The 22,192-nt window shown below is 40.7% G+C and overlaps 1 protein-coding gene across 10 annotated transcripts in view; it reads left to right on the forward strand.

The window, feature by feature from the left end:
* Positions 1-885: 885 nt before the first annotated feature.
* Positions 886-22,192, forward strand: part of Mybpc1 (myosin binding protein C1) — a 94,919-nt gene continuing 73,612 nt past the window's right edge. For all 10 annotated transcript variants that reach the window (XM_069991210.1, XM_069991266.1, XM_069991232.1 and 7 more), the window contains exon 1: positions 886-994. In XM_069991210.1, the coding sequence (XP_069847311.1) occupies positions 970-994 (25 nt within the window). In that variant the 5' untranslated portion in view covers positions 886-969. The remainder of the gene's footprint in view (positions 995-22,192) is intronic.

Here is a 22,192-nt window from a genome sequence, read left to right on the forward strand (position 1 = left end):
AATATTTCTTGGGGCTGGGAAGGTGGCTCAGTGATAGAACTTGCCTTGCATGCTCGAGGCCCTGGGTTCAATTCCTCAGCACCACATAAGAAAAAAGCCGGAAGTGGCACTGTGGCTCAAGTGGTAGAGTGCTAGCCTTGAGCTGAAGAGCTGAGGGACAGCGCCCAAGCCCAGAGTTCAGGCCCCACGACCGGACCCAAAAAAAAAAAAGAAAGAAAGAAAGAAAGAATATTTCTTGAAAAGAGGCAAATGCTATACATTTCATAATAGGAAAAATTGTACTATTCTTTTTTTTGTTTTTGTTTCTATTTTTTTTGAGATAGAACCCTATGATGTAGCCCCGCTGTCCCTGAACTCACAATCTCCTACTTCAGCCTACCCAGTATTGGGGTTATGACTCAAAACTTTTGTTGTTCTTTACAGAGAAAATGAAACAAGAGATTCAACTTAGAAATTTAGCTTAACAAATTAATGTTATTAATATAATACAAAATGTGAATTCTGAGAATTGATTAAAAAAAAAAAACCCTAAAGAGGACATAAAATTCTCACAGGTTAGGGTAGCCTGTTAAGAGTTTCACTGATTCGTTAATCATCTAGCAAACTCTCTGCACTCCTTTGTAGGCCCATGCATTTGTCAGATGGAGACAGACGAGCAGGAAAGAGAGCACGAGGCTGCAGCTGAATTTAGAACGTTAGAGGTGTTCTCATCCGCCACATGAGATGGACAAGAGATTCCTTCCAGTAGGCGAGCATGGAGCACAGACAACAGATGTGAGAAAGGTCCCAAGCATCCGAGCTCTGAGGAAGGGAGGCGCCAACGTGATTGATGTCCCGAGGCTGTATAAAAGCACCGGACTTCACCCCAACTGCTTGTCACATTGACCTGCACGGCTCTCAGCTGCTCCTGGAGTTTCTATCACCTGGACAGAAGAAAACTGTTTGGAGAATAGCATTTTATTTGTGGCCATGCCAGAACCCACTAAGAAAGATGGTAAGATTTCATCTGTACATCTTTTTCTCACTGTGCTTTTTAATCGTACTTCTTTTTCATTGTTATTTTTAACATACTTTAAAAAATACTTTATTTTGGACTTTTAAATCTGTGTGGTGTTTTTTTTTTTGATATGTTATTTTCAAACAAGTGTGCAAGTTCTTAGACTAGAAAATAATAGATTCATTGTAGGGGAAAGAAGATACTTTAGGAAAAAAAAAAACAGATCACAGAGGAAAAATCAGCAAGACTAACAAACGGAGAGAAATATCTCAGTTATGATGGTTTACCATTCTGATAGTTTACAAATTAAGATTGATTACAACAATCAAATGAAAATATTATCATTTCAATCCTAAAAGATACTTAAAGTACTATTAAGATATATTAGTTGCTCAGGATGAGCTGGTTGGATTTTCAAGCTAATTTCTTTAAGTTTGATCTCAAAGTTTTCACCATGTGTACTTATAATTTCTAGGAGCTGGAGTGCTTCCTCAAATGGTTAACAAATTTGATCAAGATTTCAGAAAAGTTACTTCCAAGTCTTCTATTATTTTTCACAGAAAGACATTTAAAATATATAGATGCCGGGTTTTCTCCATGTTTTAATGTTTTTGGAGGGTGGCTTTGTCAAATTCAGAGGAAATGTCTCTCAATCTCACTGATAGATTGTATTATTTTCTGGGTATATATATATAACTGTATATATATGTAATTTTATAATTTGTAGCCCTTTAAGAACAATTATGCAGAACATATGTAAAGATATTTCATTAGAAGAAATGTTGCCTCCAATGAAAATTTTTCTATCAAAAAATCAAAATTTTATATTACTAATAATATAAATAAGAATTTTTGGTTATGAAAATAACATGGAAAAGAAGATCTATAAAACAAGCATAGTGACTTTAATTTATTATGGAAATACCGTTAAAAATATTCTTTCATTTATATCAGTCTTCGTTGGTGGTTGCCTACATCTATCGTTTTAAATTCTGCATGTGCACGCGCGCACACACATACACAAGTTAGCAGGGAATATACAAATAATAGAGTTTTCATTTTTAATTCCTGAAAAATCTTCTTAATCATTATTTTGAAGAACTTTGACAAAGATGCTACACATTGAACCCCAAGTTGAAATACTAACCAAATTATCCAAAGGCTTTTAAATATATTTTCTTTATGTAATTAAGTAGCCGGTGCTGACAGGCGGTGGTGATCAGTTTACAGGTTGGCCTGATTTAGTGGTAGAGAGCATTGATGGATGAAGTCTTCCACCCGAAATAACCACACCAAATGCATGCATTAATAGGGGAACTTAATCCTGCCCATCAGGCAGAGAACCCAGGCCCTGCTAGAGTGTCTTATTTGTAATGCAAATGATTTACATGTGTATTAAGTGTCCTTTTATTTGATCTGTCTTTTGACGCTGGACTTGCCTCTTCCAGTCTTACTTGGATAAAAGGCATTCTGTGTTTCCTAACTTGAAAACAGAGCATAGTTTTTATTATCCCGAACAAATGAATTTGCACTTGTTGTTTGAAAGCCCAATTAAAAAGGACGGGAAGCTGAAAAACAAATATATAAAGTGACAGGCTGTGGAGCTTACAAAGCTAATTGAATGATTCTGCCGCCAGATGTGATGGAGTTTTAGGTTTTGCTGTGATATGCTTGGATCTGATGCACTTTGCTTTCAGAGCGAATGAAATTTTTAGAGCCACAAAGAGGAAACTATATTTTTAACTTCAATCCACCATGATACATTTCTTTCTTTTTGACTAAATCAGCATGGATATTGAACTCTCTGCACATAGCTCTCTTTGGCTATAATAGCTCTTTTGATACTTTGTGAAAGACACACACACACACACACACACACACACACACACACACACACACACACACACACACACACACACACACACACACACACACACACACACACACACACACACACACACACACACACACACACACACACACACACACACACACACACACACACACACACACACACACACCCCAGGACAGTAATTTTATACCCACAGATTCTTTGGTTAAGCTTAAATTTGGATGGTGGAAAAAAAAAAAAGATACTGATATGTAAACATAAAATCCATTGAGGAAGTACAGTTTTTTCATTTCGTTCTTTTAGCAGCAGAACTGATTTTTAAAGAGATAGTACTTTGAGGCTTTTCTTAGTGAATTTGTAGTCTTTTTTTCTTTTCTCTTCGTTGTTATTGTTTCCGTCAGAATCCCAAATACAATGCAATCCCTGAGCTGTTCTGGTCAAGGCTACTTGTACATTTTCTTAACGGCGATTTTATGTTCACTGGAGCCAGTTTTATTCCACAGACGCCCTTCTTCTGAAAGGAAACCCTGAGAATGAAAGCTGCCATAGAATCTATTCTTTAGGGTCCTTTCAAATGCCCTGCAGACATGCTCCTGAAGGACACGTCTCTCTAATTCCAGGCATCTTCTTAACTTTCCTCTCTCTCTGGACAGCCATGTCCAGAGAGGGTAGGCCCCGATGCTGGTAATTCTTGAAAGAAGCATTGGATTTGCTAGGTCCTTCCAAAGATTCAAGGAAGATCTGATAGCGTTGCAAAAGAAAAGAAAAAGAAAGACTGAGTTTTCAGTACCTGAAGGTACAGAGGACTTGTCACTTACCTATCTCCCAAGCTGGCATTGCCTAGTTCTGTTGGGCTCTGGGGAGAGCTGGTCCTTCTAAGGAGAAGGAAGAACATGAGGATAATTCTGGACCTTGAAGAGGAAGTCTAATGGAAGTAATTAGTCAGCAGTCCTTACTTAGTGCCTTGAAAATATTCTGGCTGTTTCAGTGACACCGTCTTGGGAAAAGAAAGCATTCTGTTTTCTTCCTAGTAAGAATCAAATCGAGTGCTTCACTCATTCTAGGCTCCTGCTCTTTGGCTGAGCTAAACCTCCAGCCCAGCCGTTCTTTTAAAGGAGTGCCCCATTTTCCCATTGGCCTGCTCTCCAAGTCTTTCAGTCGCATATGTATTCTTTGGAGAGCTATACCATTTGAGCATCAAGTACACCTAATAGGCCTATCTTTTTCTTTTTCTTTTCTTTTCTTTTCTTTTTTTGCCAGTCCTGGGGCTTGAACACAGGGCCTGGGCACTGTCCCTGAGCTTCTTCTTTTTTGCTCTAGCATTCTACCACTTCCAGCCTTTTCTGTTTATGTGGTACTGAGGAATCAAACCCAGGGCTTCATGCTAGGCAATACTCTACCACTAAGCCACACTCCCAACCCTATACCTATCTGATTATATTTGAGTTCCTGCAGCTCCAGTACAATTACATTGTTCTGATCAAATGGTAAAAGAAGATAGAAGAAAGCACCAACACTGTGGGCCTCTCCCAAATGGCCTTGCCAATGCACTTGTTTATATATCATTTATTAATTAATAAACTACTATGTGCTAGGTGCTAGGTCCATATAAAAAGAGGCTTCTAGAGACCCTCACAGTTTAATTGCCCTTGGGTTCTATTGTAGAGACATCATCTTTCACCAAACATTTCTTCCTTTTGGTCAAACAAAAACTTTCTCAACAGAAAATTGTAATATCTTTATTTTCTGAGGTAGAAACTCTGTTGCCTTAAAATTCCTATGAATAGGGCTGGGAAGGTGGCTCAGTGGTAGAGCGCTTGCCTTGCATGCATGAGGCCCTGGGTTCGATTCCTCAGCACCACATAAGCAGAAAAAAAAAAGCCGGAAGTGGCGCTGTGGCTCAAGTGGTCGAGTGCTAGCCTTGAGCTGAAGAGCTGAGGGACAGCGCCCAGGCCCAGAGTTCAGGCCCCACAATTGGACCCCCCCCAAAAAAAATAATAAAATAAAATAAAATTCCTATGAATGGCTCTTAATTCCATAGAAAATCTATTTCTGTAGAATTATGTCTCTGCAGATTCAAATCATAAGGCTTGATTCTTTAACACCCTAAAACTATATATCCATGACATATATATCATATATATCATATATATATTCCCTATGTGTGAGTTTCCCAAAAAGAAATTTCAGATATCTCTATCTCTATCTATCTATCTATCTATCTATCTATCTATCTATCTATCTATCTATCTATCTATCTATATCATACAGTGGGGTTTTTGTCAGTTGTGGGACTTTTTCTTTTTTTGGTCGTGGGACTTGAACTCTGGGCCACAGTGCCACTTCTGGTTTTCTGGTGGTTTATTGGAGATAAGAGTCTCATTGACTTTTCTGTCTGGGCTGGCTTTGAACCACAAATCCTCAGATCTCAGCCTCCTGAGTAGCTAGGATTACAGATGTGAGCCACCTAGGACCAGCTTAGGACTTTTTTTTTTTTTTGCTGTTGGTCATAGTGCTCGAACTCAGAGCCTGGGTACGTCCCTGAGCACTTGTTGCTCAAGGCTAGTGCTCTACTAGTTTGAGACACTGCACCACTCCCAGTTTTCTGGAGTTAATTGAAGATGAGGCTCATGCACTTTCCTGCCCAAGCTGATTTTGAACTACAGTCCTGAGACTTCAGCCTCTGAGTAGCTAAGATTACAGGGTTGAGCTACTGGCACCCAGCTGGAAACCATAAGTGTTAGATTCTACAGGATCTAGAAAAAAATTTCTGCTCTATTGAACATGAATTTTGATTATATAATGTATCAGGCTTGATTATATTTTATGAATTTAACTAGGCAAAGAAAAGGTAATGAATAGTTCACCCACCTTTTTTTTCTTTCTGCCAGTCCTGGGGCTTGAACTCAGGGCCTGGGCTTCTTTTGCTCAAGGCTAGGACTCTTCCACTTGAGCCACAGCGCTGCTTCTGGCTTTTCTTTTTTTAAGCCTTTGAATATTTTATTTTTTAAATTTATTTTATTTTTTAAATTTTAATTTAATTTTTTCGTGAACATCCTATACAGAGGGGTCTAAAATATACTTGGAACTCAAAAAATTAAATCCCCCAACAACAAATCCTCAAAGAAACAACTGCCCAATAAATAAGTGGGCTACAGACTTGAAGAGAAACTTCTCTGAAGAAGAAAGAAGGATGGCCAATAGACACATGAAGAAATGCTCAACCTCCCTAGCCATAAAAGAAATGCAAATCAAAACAACATTGAGATACCACCTCACCCCAGTTAGAATGGCTATAATCAAGAACTCTAACAAAAACAGATGCTGGAGGGGATGTGGACAGAAGGGAACCTTACTTCATTGTTGGTGGGAATGTAAACTTGTTCAACCACTTTGGAAAGCAGTATGGAGGTTCCTCAAAAGACTTCACATAGAGCTCCCCTATGACCCAGCAATCCCACTTTTGGGCATTTACCCAAATGTTTACAAACAAGACCACACTAAAGCTACCAGCACAACTATGTTTATTACAGCATTATTTACCATAGCTAAGATATGGGAACCAACCCAGATGCCTCTCAGTAGATGAATGGATCAAGAAAATGTGGTATATATACACAATGGAATTCTATGCCTCCATCAGAAAGAATGATTCTGGCTTTTTTTTGTGATTAATTGCAGATATGAGTCTCACAAACTTTCCTGCCTGGGCTGCCTTCAAACCACAATCCTCAGATCTCAGCCTCCTGAGTAGCTAGGATTACAGGCGTGAGCCACTGGTACCTGGCAAAATAGCTCCTTTTTAGTGCTAGTGTGTCATTAAAAAAAAAAACTGAGTAAGGTCACTCCAGCTTTTTCATAATCTAGGAAATTTCTTTTTGGGAAACTCACACATAGGGCAGAATACCACTTTATGATTATCATTTAAACAGGCCATTCTGATAACTTCAGGAATCAAAGCCGTGGTGTGTCCATCAACATACCTTGTCTGGCTTGGTTTTCTTTGGGTTGGAGTGGGTGGGACCATGCTGATGGCTGGCACATCTTCTCAACCTATTGGCTTTCCCCCTTTCTTTATCCTTTCCCATCTCGGGAGATATTGTCACATTTGAATGTTCTGCTGAGCCCCAAACCTATCTAAAGGCAGAGCAGGGTTCTTCACCTCTTGCCTATTTCTATGCATAACCCACAGCTTAGTCATCATCAAAAAGGAGCCCAGGGGCTGGAAGGCTTTCCTCTCATGTTCATTTTTTGACCTTCAGTTTCCACCTGCATGAGGCTGGCTGGCCTGTCTCAAACACCAAAATAAGCCTGTCTTTGGCAAATCATCTTACGTAGAGAACGTTACCTTTATCTCAGAATTAAGAAAGAGTTAGTAATTTAGAGGCAATAGATAAAAGAAGAAAGAAGGAAGCATTTTATCAAGGGCAACATTTATTTTTCCCACCTAACTTTGAATAGTTTATTTAAGCCACATAGAAGACTCTAATGAGAAATAAAGGAAATATAATGCTGGGAATTGTGGTTCATGCCTGTAATCCCAGCACTCAGAAAGCTGAGACAAAAGGATCCTGACTTCAAGGCCAGCTTGAGGTACTTAGTAAGACAAACCAAAGTTTATTTGTTTGAAGGAATAATCAAAATTATATTTGTGTGACTGAGCATGGCAGTATTTATTTCCCCCTGGCAGTACTTGAGATCCTTGTGTAACTTTGAGCTCTCGGTAGTAAGAAGTAATACTATAGGGCCCATGCACCCTAGAGAGGCGTAAGGCTTGGCAGAATTGTTCTTTTGCAGTAGCTTGCTTTTATGGCTGCTCATACTGCACCTGTTAGGAAGATAAATAAAGGACTAGCCAATTCTTTCTTTCAAGCACCCTAAATATATCCACTTAAAAAAAACTTTGGAGCTAGGGCTCATGCCTGTAATCCTAGCTACACAGTAGACTGAGATCTGAGGATCACAGTTCAAGCCTGAACAGGAAAGTCTGTGAGACTCTTAGTTCTAATTAGCCACCAAAAAGCCAGAAATGTGGCTGTGGCTCAAGTTGGTAGAATTCTAGTGTGGAACAAAAAAAAAGTTCAGGGACAATATCTAGGCCCTGAGTTTAAGCCTCCAGGACCTGTACAGACAACAACAAATCAACAACAACAACCCAAAAACCTTTGGAACAACAAATTGTAATTTTCCTTGCCATCCAGTTAGTCTCAAGACATGTCCTTCTTTTCCCCAGGCCTTTCCAACAACATGGAAGTCAGGGGAAGGGAGATGGTGAAATCATAAGTGGTAAAGATCAGGCTCTGTAGCTAGGGTGAGGGAGAGAGAAAAATGAAGCATTTGTAATCCTTTATTGCCTTCATGGTTTGCTTTATATTGGCATGAGATGTGGCCTTGAAACATTTTACTTTATTACTACTACTACTACTACTACTACTACTACTATTATTAGCTGTTGTTTTGTATTTACTCACAGGCTGGCCTCGAACCTGCAGTCCACCAGTGTGCTAGGATGTCAGGCAAGCACCACCACACCTGGCATTAAAGCACGTTGTTTTAGGCCATATGGGTGCACATAGTTGGTAGTGTTCTCTTATCCAATTAGCAATTTCAAAGTCTAATTCTCCAACAGTCATGGTGAAGCTACTTTTTTTTGTTTTTTGTTGGTCATGGGGCCTGAACTCTAGGCCTGGGTGCTGTCCCTCAGCTCTTCACTTCAAGGCTAGCACTCTACAACTTGAGCTATAGCACCACTTCTGGCTTTTTCTGCTTATGTGTTGAGGAATTGAACCCAGGGCCTCATGTATGCAAGGCAAGCACTCTACCACTGAGCCACCTTCCCAGCCCTGAAGTTGCTTTTTAAAAGTTCCTGGGCACAACAAATAAATAAATTGTTTCTCTAAAAACTTGAATGAACGTGCACCAATGTTCTGTAATAGTTTGTGTTTATTTGTTTTGTTAGTTTATTTTGCTTTGTGAGAGGGCTCTTACTTTGTACCTCAGGCTGGACTGGATTTTCACTCCTCCTGCTTAAGCGTCCAGAGGGCTGGGGTTACAGGCATGAGTAGACATAGAGCCTCTGCAATACTTCCTGCCCCAACCTCTCTACTCCCCCTCCCCCCCCCCCCCCCCCCCCCCCGCTCCACTTTTGGCTTTTTGGTGCTTAATTGGAGATGAGAGTCTCACAGCTTTTTCTTCCTGGCTGGCTTCAAATCATGATCTTCAGATCTCAAGTGTCCTGAGTAGCTAGGATTACAGGCATGAGCCATCAGTACCCAGGTTTGGAGGGGGTGATTTTTCTGGAATCTTGTTGGTTCAGAGTATTAGACCCTGAGGAAAACTCACAAAAATACAGAGAAGTGTTGGGGAGTAGCGCATTAGGGTTTTCTGAGTGGGGTCATCACAAAGTAGCGATTATTCATTTACATTGCCTGAAATTAGAGAGAACGACTAGAGATGAAACTGTGAAAAAAGAAGGCAGGTTTTTCTCATTTAATTCCCTACATGAATGCAGCAATTTCATAACCAAGGAGAACTTGGAGGGCTGGTGTACGCTCTACTTTTGTTTTTGTGTTTTGTTTTGCTTTTCACTTTGAGGAAGAACCTCCCCAAACTCCTGATACTCTGGCTTCAGTCTCTTCAGTACTAGACTCACAGGAATACACCATCAATGCACAATTCCCCAGAGTGGTGTGTGTGTGTGTGTGTGTGTGTGTGTGTGTGTGTGAGAGAGAGAGAGAGAGAGAGAGAGAGAGAGAGAGAGAGAGAGAGAGAGAGAGAGAGAGAGAGAGAGAGAGAGAGTGAACGGGAGTGTATGTCCTTGGGCTTGAGCTGAGGGCCTGGGCAATGTCCCTAAGCTTTTGTGCTCAAAGCTAATGCTCAGTTCCACTTTGAGCCACAGCACCATTTCTGGTTTTTGGGTGGTTCTGGTTTTGGGCTGGCTTGAAACCGCAATCCTCAGATCTCAGCCTCCTAAGTAGCTAGCATTATAGGTGTGAGTCACCGGCGCCCAGCAACCCCGATAACTTTTTATAAAGATAGTTCCCCAAAGTCCAAATGATAGTCTTGTTCTTGTTCTTCCTGAGTCTATTGTGGGTGGACAGGTCTAGCTTTAATTTAATTTAAAATTATAAAGCCACACAGATAGAGCACAAGCCCAATTTCAGGTTGTTCGCATTGGCAGGGCAGAGTATTTATGGGCTTTCATATTGTTTCCTGATTCCATCAGATCAGGGTGCAGATTGAGTAACTTGGCAGATAGAAAGACCAAGGTCTGTCAAGCCTCTGCCTACTTCTGTCTCTAAAGTGAGTTCACAAAAGGCTAACTGTAATCTGCCTTTCATTACGCCTTTCAAGTCTAAATCCACTTTGATGAGACTTTTGCTCTTTTTATACTCCCTTAGGAATCTTTTTATTGGCCAATTTGGCACAAGGATGCACTATCTAAAATTATAATTAATATGTCAGGTCTTAGTTCTTATAATTTTGTTTCTTTCATGCTTGACTTATCTTCAACTGTTTGGAATAAATGTTCAAATCCTCTTTTCTAAATAGCATCAAATCTCTTTTTGATTTCCTCAGGAATTCTTTGCCTTTTATAAAATTCCATGTTGGAATAGAATGTTCTACTGAATAACTATGAGTTTGCCTACTTTTCACATGTTTAGAACCAAATGTGTTTAAGATCTCTCTGCTTGATTTATATGTATGATTAATTCTTTTTACACATTAACTAATATCCATTATTAAACAGGGACATAAACAAATTACTGCATATTATTCATAGAACATTCTAGACAACTCACAGTTCAATTGCACCTTAGGCTGAGTCACTTACAAAGTACATGCATATGAATATGAAATTACTTACTTGGTATGTCTTAGTTTCTTTATCTGTAAAATGCAATTAAAATAATGCCTGATTCAAGTACTAGAGGCTCACACCTGTAATCCTATCTACTCGGGAGGCTGAGATCTGAAGGTTGTAGTTTGAAGCTGGCCCAGGCAGGAAAATCTGTGGGACTATTATCTCCAAATAATCACCAAAAGACTTGATAGTTGTGGCTCAAGTGGCAAAGGAGTAGCCTTGAGCAAAAAAGCTCAAGGACAGTCCCGGGCCCTGAGTTCAAGCTCCAGAGTAGCGCGTGTGTGCATGCTCACATACATGCGCACACACACACACACACACACACACACACACACACACACACACACACACACCACACACACACACTTAGTACTTTATTTACTTGGACTTTGTAAAAATTGAAATAAATCTGGTTGAGTGTTCAGAACATGAGCTTACATATAACAAATGCTTAAGCAACAGCCTTCTAAAGCAGGAAAGCCAAGACTCTGGTTGAAGGGATTAAACGTCTCCCATGCACTATAATCTTCCAAGGCATTTCCACCCTATCAAGTGTAGGACAACCTCTGCTTTTCCCCTCACCTTGGGCTAATATTTGTAATACATTTCCAAAAGGCTGCTATGATTATGGAGACTGCCAGGAGTATGTCCTTGTTTTATTTGTAGTGAAACATCTTCGTTTTCACGCAGGGACCTGCAGATCAAATGCAAGCACTCCTGTTGTCCTGAGTGGGTCTGCAGTTGTCAGGCCCGAGGGCCAACTACAGGCTGTGTCTCCACTATTCCATCGTGCAAGAGTGGCCTTTACTACTTAGATGGAAGTGCCACCACGCACAATCGAACCTGTGGCTACATGTGCCACACGTGGCTATAAGGCTTGGGACTCAGGGTTCTTCATAGATCTCTTGCCTATCATGAATGCCTTTGGCAGGTGGGCTTGTCCTGAGTCTGAATTTTTCTGAGTTCACCACATCAAGAACGCTCTGTAACCACATATAGATGGGATAGGTGATTGATTGTCACTGGGCTTTTATGTTTTTGATCCCACTTAGCATCAGGCTTCTCCTTACTCTATTTTTAAAAAGTCACCCAATGGGAGGCCCAGAAGTAGCTTGGGACAAAGTCTTCATTACTTTTTTAATCCTATAACCCTAGGACTGCTACATGCATGACACTCCCAGAAAAGCACCAAGAGGGATAAATGGGGAAATAACAATTCTAATCCTCTTTGTAATCACTCCTTTTGACTTCTGCCAATATTGACTTCTGTTAATATTTGTTCACTTCTTCAGAGTTTTTGTTCTTTTACTCTGTTTTTTTTGTGTGTGTGTTTGGTCAGTAGTGGGGCCTTGAATGCAGGGCCTGGGCGCTTTTGCTCAAGGCTAGCTCTCTGCCACTTTGAGCTACAGTCACACTTCAGACTTTTTTTGTGGTTAACTGGGGAAAATAGTCCCACAGATTTTCCTGCCTGGGCTGGCTACAAACCATAATCCTCAGATCTCAGCCTCCTGAGTAGCTAGGATTATAGGCATGAGCCACGGGCACCTAGCTTGTTTTGTTCTATTTTGTTGAGACAGACCCAAGCTAGCTTAAAACTTGAGATCCTCCTGCCTCAATATCCCCAGTGCTGGGATTACATTCTGAGATTAATTTCAGCTTAATTTCTTCAACTCAAGTAAAGCTCACATCACCTCCATCTATTTGATTATTTTTTAAAATGTGTACCATTAGAAAGATTAAAGAACAAGTTCACTGAGAGAGGAAAACAAGATCAAACCAGGATAGTTGGTAGTTTAGGGAAATTGCATCAATGAGTCAAAAATTTACCTCCTCAGTACACAATTGGATTTCATTTATTCAGACCCTCTATGTACAGTCTCTGACAGCATTTGACCACAGTAAATAAACCTTAAAACTGAAAAATGGGTGCAGTAGTGCCTACTATCCTAGCCCTGTAAGAGGCTGACGTAGAAGGTCGCTTCAGAGGCTCAAGTTCAGGGTCTTAGGCTCATCTTAAAGTTGATTGGTTCATTTTAAGTAGTTGTATTCTCTGCAGAGCTAAACGTTAATTTTGTTCTGGAACCTGCAAGCCTTATTATTTCAACTAGTGTGGATAGTAATGGACCTAAAATGTAATGGATTTCTCCTTCTTAGAAAAACACAGTAGATGTTGGTGGTAATGGCGTTTTGTTTTGTTTTGTTTTATTTTTAGGGAAGGAAGGGCGATGCAGAAAGAGGGGGGAGAGGGGGAACAAATGCCATCATGTTATTCAGCATACACTATGTGGAAAATGAACTATGCAACTGTGGGCTGGGATGGGAGGGGGGAAATTGGGGGAAAGTGAAGGAAGGGGTGACATTGTCCAAAAAAAGAAATGTACTCATTACCTGACTGCATAACACCTTAATAACAACAAGTACACACAGTGGGTAAAATTTAACTGTGTCTTATATTGGAGATAGTGTAGTATGTGAAATCCAGAGAGCCCAAATGACTGGCTTTTATGTCAGCTGAGCTTATAGTGAATTGCATTTGAATTTGTGTCCAAATGTTCATGTCGTTTGTATTTTATCTATGCTAGAAGGTTTGAGTTGTTTTTTTGTTTTTCCACCTCAGCTTCCTAAGCGGCCAGGCATTACTGTGATTGTTTCTCTTTTAATTATTGAATTATGATTTGATTGGAACTTAAAATTAATAAAAACGATTAAGACATTAACATTATGTGAGCACATGTTCTATTAGTTGTCAGAGTATTGATATCCTTATATATTACGTTACCACTAGAAAACATCACTGTTGGGGCTGGGAATGTGGCTTAGTGGTAGAGTGCTTGCCTAGCATGCACTAAGTCCTGGTTTCAATTCCTCAGTACCACATAAACAGAAAAGGCCAAACGTGGCACTGTGGTTCAAGTGGTAGAGGCCCTGAGTTCAAGCCCCAAGACTGACAAAAAAAAACCCCAAATCACTGTATACTTTGATAGAACATGTAATAATGACTTTGCATTATTATGAAAATAAAACTTTGACTTTGATGATTTCTTTTCTTTTTTGTGTGGTGTCCTGGGCTTGAACTCAGGGCCTAGGCGCTGCCCCTGAGCTTCATTGCTCAAGGCTAGCACCCTGCCCCTTGAGCAACACAGCTCCACTTCTGGCTTTTTGATGGTTAATTGAAGATAAGCATCTTATTGACTTTTCTGCTGGGTTTGGCTTTGTAGCACCATCCTCAGATCTCAGCCTCCTGAGTAGTTAGGATTACAGATGTGAGCTACTGGCACCCTGCAACTGTTGATTTCTTAAGAGGGTCTTGCAGACACTTGGGAAGTTCAGATCATACTTTAGCAATCATTATCATAAATTAAGATTGCTTCTAAAATGATGACTAATTCCTTTATGTCTTGAGGTGTAAAATCTCTGAGTAAGAGACAAAATAAGCCATGTTACTATTAAAATATGAAATATTGAACGGTGTTTAAATTCTGTACCTTTGAGGCATAAGCCAATTTAACTAATAAAAATGCTCTGTCATTTGTGTTTGAGGATTTCATTTGGCATTTATAGTTAATATAGTCAAAACTTAGATTCTAACTATTATGAATGTTTCTAAGCAAATGGTATTTCTTTTTTTTTTTTTTTCTTGCGTGTACTGGGACTTGGACTCTGTCTGGGCCAGGGTACTGTCTCTGAGCTCTTCAGCTCAAGGCTAGTGCTCTACCACTTGAGTGACAGCACCACTTCCAGTTTTCTGATTGTTAATTGGAGATGAGTCTCATGGGCTTCCTGCCCAGGCTGGTTTTGAACTGTGATCTTCAGATCTCAGCCTCCCCAGTACCTAGGATTATAGGCGTGAACCACCAGTGCCTGGCTGACAAATGGTATTTCCTAAGTCAGTTTCCATCTACTGTGCTGTTGTTCAGGAAGATCAGGACCAGGAGACAACATACTTAGTGCCAGACCATAATATGGACAAGGGGAAAACCTGACACTGGTTACTCCCTATGGAATTTAAAGACAAAGACAGTGTGCTATGTTATCAAATGTAACAGTACGTGAATTAGCCATGTAGAGGATTTTTCTTCTTATTGTTAATTTTTTTGTAACACATAGAAGCATTCACATCGTTTATTTCAGATATAGAATGTCACTTTGGGAAGAGGAAATAATGATAAGGAAAAAGAAGCAATTTTTCTCTTTCTACCTCATATTGTTAAAGGATAGCCCCCAAAAGTTGCTTCCCCAAAGTGGCAGAATTGAAAGCCCCTTCAAAAGACCTATAATCAAAACAAATGATAATGAGTGTTATTATTATATCTTTTCTTCTTGTCTTTTCTATGTCCATGTAATATATTCATGTGGTTTCATGATACTTATTCACGTGGTAATATAACTCATTGAAAAGCTAAGTGCAACGGCATCAAAGGACTTATAGAATATTTTTAAAACAATCATGTTATTTTAATATCTGTAATACTATGTCATATGATATGTGATAATATGATGATCGTGCAATATAAATACTAAAACAATGCACTGTACATTGTTATTTTAGATAGTGTTATTTTAGATAGTGAACCTATGGGAAGGAAAGAATCAAGTTATGTCATTTGAGCGCACCCGTATCTATAAAGACAGGCAAGTTAATACCTTTGTAGAGATAAAGATTCATTTCCCCTTTGGAATTACTGACCGTCGAAAATAGAAATGGTGTCCACTGGCGAGAGGCCGCCCATGTATGGAGTCACTGGACTCTCCGGGTTTCAGCAGCAGCACAAAGGTCACCTATGGAGCTGTCGGTTCATGTCTGCCACCGGTGCCCGTCAGTTAGAACGCTTGGGCACAGGCTGTGCAGGCATGCCATCGGCGGCATCCCTGTGCTTTTTACAGTAGGTGACCATAGGAAAAATCTGCCACAAATAGACCGAGCCCTCTGAAAGCATTTCAGCATTGCAGAGGAAGGGAAAGTCTATATCTCTGAGTTAGAAAGGATCAAAGACCAGCCAGCCGCCCTTGCCTGAGAAAGGCAGACTCCGCTTCATATTTGTGTGGTCCATTAGAGCATTTCATTGAGTTCTTTGATCGCTTCAGAGTATCTTGATTTGTGTGTGTGTGTGTGTGTGTGTGTGTGTGTGTGTGTGTGTGTGTGCATGCGCCCAGCCTGTGGCTTAAATGCAAGGCCTGAGTATTGTCCCTTAGCTTTTTTGCTCAAAGTTATTAGCACTACCACTGAAGCCACAGCTCCACTTCTGGTGTTATGGTGATTCATTGGAGATAACAGTCTTACAGCTTTTCCTACCCAGGTTGGCTTCAAACCTCAATCCTCAGATCTCAGCCTCCTGAGTAGCTAGGATTACAGGCGTGAGCCATCTGGCTTGATTTCTTCTTCTTCTTCTTCTTCTTCTTCTTCTTCTTCTTCTTCTTCTTCTTCTTCTTCTTCTTCTTCTTCTTCTTCTTCTTCCTTCTTCTTCTTCCTCTTCTTCTTCCTCTTCTTCTTCCTCTTCTTCTTCCTCCTCTTCTTCCTCCTCTTCTTCCTCCTCTTCTTCCTCCTCTTCTTCTTCTTCTTCTTCTTCTTCTTCTTCTTCTTCTTCTTCTTCTTCTTCTTCTTCTTCTTCTTCTTCTTCTTCTTCTTCTTCTTCTTCTTCTTCTTCTTCTTCTTCTTCTAGCAAGTTTTAAAAGCAACTTACATATTCCTGATTTTTTTTTTTTTGGTCGATCATGGGGCTTGAACTCTGGGCTTGGGCTCTATCCCTGCTCTCTTCAGCTCAAAGCGAGCATTCTACCGCTGAGCCATGGTTTTCTAGTGGTTAATTGGAGATAAGAGTTTCACAGACTTTTCTGCCTGGGCTGGCTTTGAACTGTGATCTTCAGATCTCAGTCTCCTCAGTAGCTAGGATCACAGGCATGAGCCACCGGCCCGGCTCCTGATTTTTTAATACCAAATTGTTGGCATGTTTTTCAACAGAGACCATGTCATGGGGTGGGAAGAGGGGGTGAAGGATGAAGAAAGGGGACAAAAAATTTATTCATACAATAGAAAAGGTTCAACTGAATTAGTCCTTTGGTTTTTAAGGAAGCAGAACAATTAACAGAACCTCATCTCAATCAAATTCGTTTTAAGATTCAGAGAATTGACCAAAGGCGGGTACCACAGCTGAGCTGATGAACCCAGCGTTACTGTATTTGCCTAGAAATTGGTGGAACAGGCTACTTGCCTCACTTTTCCAGTCCAGATTTTAAATGGAGGGGATTCCTTAGAAAGGCAAGGGCTGTTTTATTCCCGAGGGCTCGAACTCCAGCCCTAATTGCTCTCCTGCCCTTGTTAAGAAATGCAAGACAGGTGTTGACAGTAAGAACTCTAAATGAAAGAGACTGGGCGGCTGCCTCTCTGCCCCGTAGCCAACGGGAGAGAGACCAATGGGAGACATAGCGTTCCCTGTGGGTAACGCAGCCCAAGAAAGCTGCCCGCAGAGTGCCAGCGGATGGTTCTTGATTTCTTGGCAGCAAGAAGAAGGGGCTTTTGTGCTGGTAGAGACCGACTGCCAGTCAACTCTATTTTTGGAGCACCTGCTGTGTGGAACTTGGAAAGGAAGAGGAGATGGGCCTTGTTCTCAAGAAGCTTGTGACCAAAGGGAGAAGAAAAAAACCCCATCCACTACTGTACATCCTTTAGCATTCACAACTACCACAACTCAGAAGGAGAATGGGTGACATTTAGGGCCTGGGTTGAGTCGTGTGCTTGAAGTCACAAGCAGCACCAGGAACCCCCTAAGAGCCTGTTAGGAATCCAGACTCTTGGAACTAACAAGGAGTCAGAACAAGCCCTTTGATGAGATTCCCAAGCACTTACCATGCTCACAGCAATCTCCACAGCTCCGGAGGGTGTGCGTCTTGATTATTGTCTCTGAAACATCGTCCAAGAGCAGCATGAGCTGGTTTGATGATTAAATTGATGCTACAGGTCATCTACCTGTGAATTCCTTGAACTATCTAATCTCCTCTCCTGTAAGCCACTTTATTATTATTTTCTTGACTGGTACTAGGGCTTGAACTCAGGACCTGGGCACTGTCTCTTAGCCTTTTAGCTTAAGGTTAGTATTCTACCACTTGAGTCACAGTGCCACTTCTGGCTTTTTGATGGTTCATTGGGAACGAGGGTCTCATGGACTTTCCTACCTCAGCTGGCTTTTAATCGTGATCCTCAGATCTCAGCCTCTGGAGAATCCAGGATTACGGTTGGAAGTCACTATACCACCCAGCTGCTCCATCACTTAAAAAATAACCCCTTGCCCTTGTAAAGTTCATAATGGGAGCTCACCAAACTCCAGTTGTGTGGGAGCACTAGTCATGCTCACCAATGGAACACGAGGGATATATATATATATATATATATATATATATATATATATATATATATATATATATATATATATTAGACAGTTCTGGGGCTTGAACTCAAGGCCTGGGCACTCACCCTGAGCTTATTTTGCTCAACAGCACCACTTCTGGCTTTTTCTGTGCATGTGGTACTGAGGAATCGAACCCAGGGCTTCATGCATGCTAGGCAAGCACCTACCACTAAGCTACATTCCCAGCCCCTAGCAGTTTTCTTTAAGTTATTCTTCAGGTTTTGTTCAGAGAGATTACCATTGCATAAGTCAGGTAAGGAGTACATTTCATTTTTTGGACAATGTCACTCCTTCCTTCACTTTACCCCAAACACATCACTTTTAATGAATGATTGTCATGGAGCAGCCAATGAATGTAGGAAGATGCAAATGATGTTTAGTGGCAAAGCTGGACATGACCACCTGTCTGAGACAAAGGATTGAGTTTGAGTGAGAGAGATACATGGTGCTGCTACTTCAAGGTTGAAGAAGACAGGTCTTTGTTTTTGTCAGTTGTTGGGCTTGAACTCTGGGCCTGGGCACTGTCCCTCAATTCTTCAGCTCAAGGCAAGTGCTCTACCACTTGAACCACAGCGTCACTTTTGTTTTCTGGTGGTTTATTGGAGATAAGAGTCTCATGGACTTTCCTTCCCGGGCTGGCTTTGAACCTCAATCATCAGATCTCAGCCTCCTGAGTAGCTAAGATTACAGGTGTGAGCCACCGGTGCCTGGATCCTGAGCATTTTTCATCAAGGCTAGTGCTCTGTCTCCTGATCCATGGCTCCACATTTGGGTTTTTGGTAGTTAATTGGAGACAAGAGTCTCAGGGACCTTCTGCCCAGGCTAGTTCTGAACCGTGATCCTCAGATCTCAGCCTCCTTAGTAACTAGGATTACAGGCATGAGCCACCAGCGCACAACTAGTTAATTTTCTAAATCAAGTCCTTGGCCTTCACCACTCACATTCTCTATCTCCAGGTGAAGTGGAGAATTTAAAATGTCCTGAAAAAGAAAAAAAGCATAGAGAATTTATTTTGTCTTACCTTTTTTTTTTTTTTTTTTTTTTTTTGTCGGTCATGGGGCTTGAACTCTGGGCCTGGGCGCTGTCCCTCAGCTCTTTAGCTCAAGGCGAGTGCTCTACCACTTGAGCTACAGCGCCACTTCCTTGTCTTACCTTTTTTTGACTCACTACAGGTGATGGATTGATGTTATAAGCTCTAGTGCATAGACATGTCATGGAATCCAATGGCTATTTCCTTTTTTTCAGTGTGAACGGAAGTACCTCGCTAGCATCTCTGCCCAGTGCCTGGTTACTTCCGCTGCCTCCACTTTCATTCTGAATTATTTTTCTGGTCCTGGGGTTTGAACTCAGGGCCTGGGTGCTGTCCCTGAGCTGCTTTTTTAAAAAGGCCACTTCAGGCGTTTTGAAGTAGCTTATTGGAGATAAGAGTCTCATGGAGTTTCCTGCCTGGGCTGGCTTTGAACCACAATCCTCAGATCTCAGCCTCCTAAGTAGCTAGGATTCCAAGCATGAGCTACCAGCACCTGGCTAATTCTGAATATATATATATATATAATATATATATATATTCATATATATTATATATATTAGACAAATTAGACAAAGCTTGAAATTAGACAAAGCTTTAGCAGGTGGCAAGGGTAGAAAGGCCTGAAGCCCTTTTTCAGGTATGTGGAAGTAAAAAACAATGGTTCTGAGGATAACTCTGAAGAGAGAGAGGAGATAGGCTATTTACTTTAGTCTGCAAACACCTCAAGGGAGGTTCTGGTGTTATTTCCATTCTCAAGATGAGGACAAGGAAGCATTCTCCTACAAATATGCTAGCATCCATTCAAGGCGAAGTGCCATACACACCAATCTGCTGAGTGGGTTAAATGACATAATAGTTCCCCAAATTCCATCAGTCCGTTTCTTCTGCCTCCTGGGGAGGGAGTTAAAAAGTGACGTGCAGGGCTGTGTGACAGAGCACAGGCTGACACGACCCGATGGAGTCCATCTTCGCCCACCATGGGCTGCGGTTCACCCCTCAGGGCCTCAGTTCCCGTCTGCAACATGGTGATCATCGCAGTATGAACTTCCCAGTTATAAAAATTAAGATAAAAATAGGCCCTGCATTCAGTAGGGGTTTATTTATTCCTTGACTGGCTAAAAATAATAAGGTTTTGTGATTTTTTTTTTAAGAAGGAAAAGTTCTGACTCTACTTTTTCGGTGTCTATTTTCTGCTACCATCATCCTATGAATGTCTGAGCATTACTATTCTCAAAGGCTTTGGACTGTCTTCTCCTGTTGGATGTAAATGAGTAGTATGTTGCATGGATTTGGAAGAAGTTGAACTCTTTAAATTCTCATTTTGGCTTGATTTTTGGCCTGTTATAGACCATGGGTCTTATAGACATCATGGAAAATGATAATTTCCTGTGTTCATGATTTTTTCACCCTTGCCTTTATCTGGATTTTAAGCCACCATAGATGCCTTTTAAAATAAATCTTTATTACATAGAAGCCAAGAAAATAGTCCATTTGATCATTTAAATACAACCCCTGTTTAAATCCTTGTTTTTTTTTTTTTTTGTTTATTTTGCCAGTCTTGGGGCTTAAACTCAAGGCCTGGGCTCTATCTCTGAGCCTCTCTGAACATTCTACCACGTGAGCCACAACGCCCCTTCTGGCTTTTTCTTTTTCTTTTTTTTATTTTTTTATTTTATTTTATTTGTGAACATATTGTACAGAGGGGTTACAATTACATGGGCAGGATAATGCATACATTTCTTACCAAGCATTGCAGCCTCCTCCTTTGTTTACCCTTCACATCCCTTCTGGCTTTTTCTATTTATGTGGTATTGAGGAATTGAACCCAGAGCTTCATGCATACTAGGCAAATACTCTACCACTAAGCCACAGTCCCAGACCCTGCTTTTAATTCTTAAATTTTTTTTTAATTTACTATGAATTTACACAGATGCAGTGATTTATGCCTAAATTTCCCACACTCAAGAGGGTTAGAGTCAGGATGATCCTGAATTCAAGTTGGGACTCCAACTCTAGTTTTTTTCAAATTCAATCACAAGAAAAAGCAGAGGTCTGTTAGAAAAATAGAGACCACCACACTTTGTTTTTTTCAGGGGCAGAAAGGTCAAAGGTGAACAGAGAATGCAATTCCAAAATAGAAAAGCCTCTGGGTCTTGGTAAGAGGATGAAAAGCAAGGAACTGATGTGGTCACTAGAGCGAACAGAACCTCTTGGGTAGAATCAGAGGGGTATATTCTGCATCTATGGGGAAAAAAAGACCAGAGAGGAGACAGTTACCTGTTGGAAGAGCCAGATAGAGGTCCTAAAACCTTGCTGGATCACAACTCAACCCAAGAGACAATGTGTGGAAGAAACGGGCTTCTTGCTGGAGGTATTCTGATATCCATTTGTATGTTGCAACATCTTGCCTTGAGCCAAGCGGACAATATTAGATTTCCATTTCTGCCTTCTGATTTATGAAAATGGAATGTCTTTACCAAAGCTTTCTTCTTCATTTGATGATGGCATAAATGATCTTTTCCATCATGTGGCTCAGCTATGAAAGATGGCAAAGTCATTTAAAGGACACTTGTGTTTTCCCTATACCTGTGAATCACATCACATCCTGCCAGGTTTTCTAGACAGCCTGTAAGATGATATGTTTTGTTTTGTTTTCTCCTTGGTTATATATTTTTCTCTCTCATTAGATAAATATACCGGTAGTGTGGTTTTATTTTTTCCTTTCTCCCCACGCACACACACAAAAAATAATAGTGATGAAAAAAATGTGCTGGTTGCCATCTGCCAGTCCTGAATTGATCTTTTCCTTTCCTTTCCATGTATTCAATTTTCTGCCCTCATGCCAGTCTGACTAGACTACTAGAAGACTCTGTGTATAGTAATGGCTGCTCATTGTAAGGCATTGATCTGCCTGTGCAGAGTGACTTGTTTAGAAAAAAGAATGGGCACTCTCCTATGTGGAAGCTAGATCTGAAATAGAACTGGACACGACAACTATTCAGGATTCCAGACATTCACACACAATCAGACTAAAAGAGGATGCCAG

Source organism: Dipodomys merriami, unplaced genomic scaffold (assembly GCF_024711535.1).
Source record: "Dipodomys merriami isolate MVZ:Mamm:240054 unplaced genomic scaffold, mDipMer1.0.p SCAF_10, whole genome shotgun sequence".
Taxonomy (NCBI): Eukaryota; Metazoa; Chordata; class Mammalia; order Rodentia; family Heteromyidae; genus Dipodomys; species Dipodomys merriami.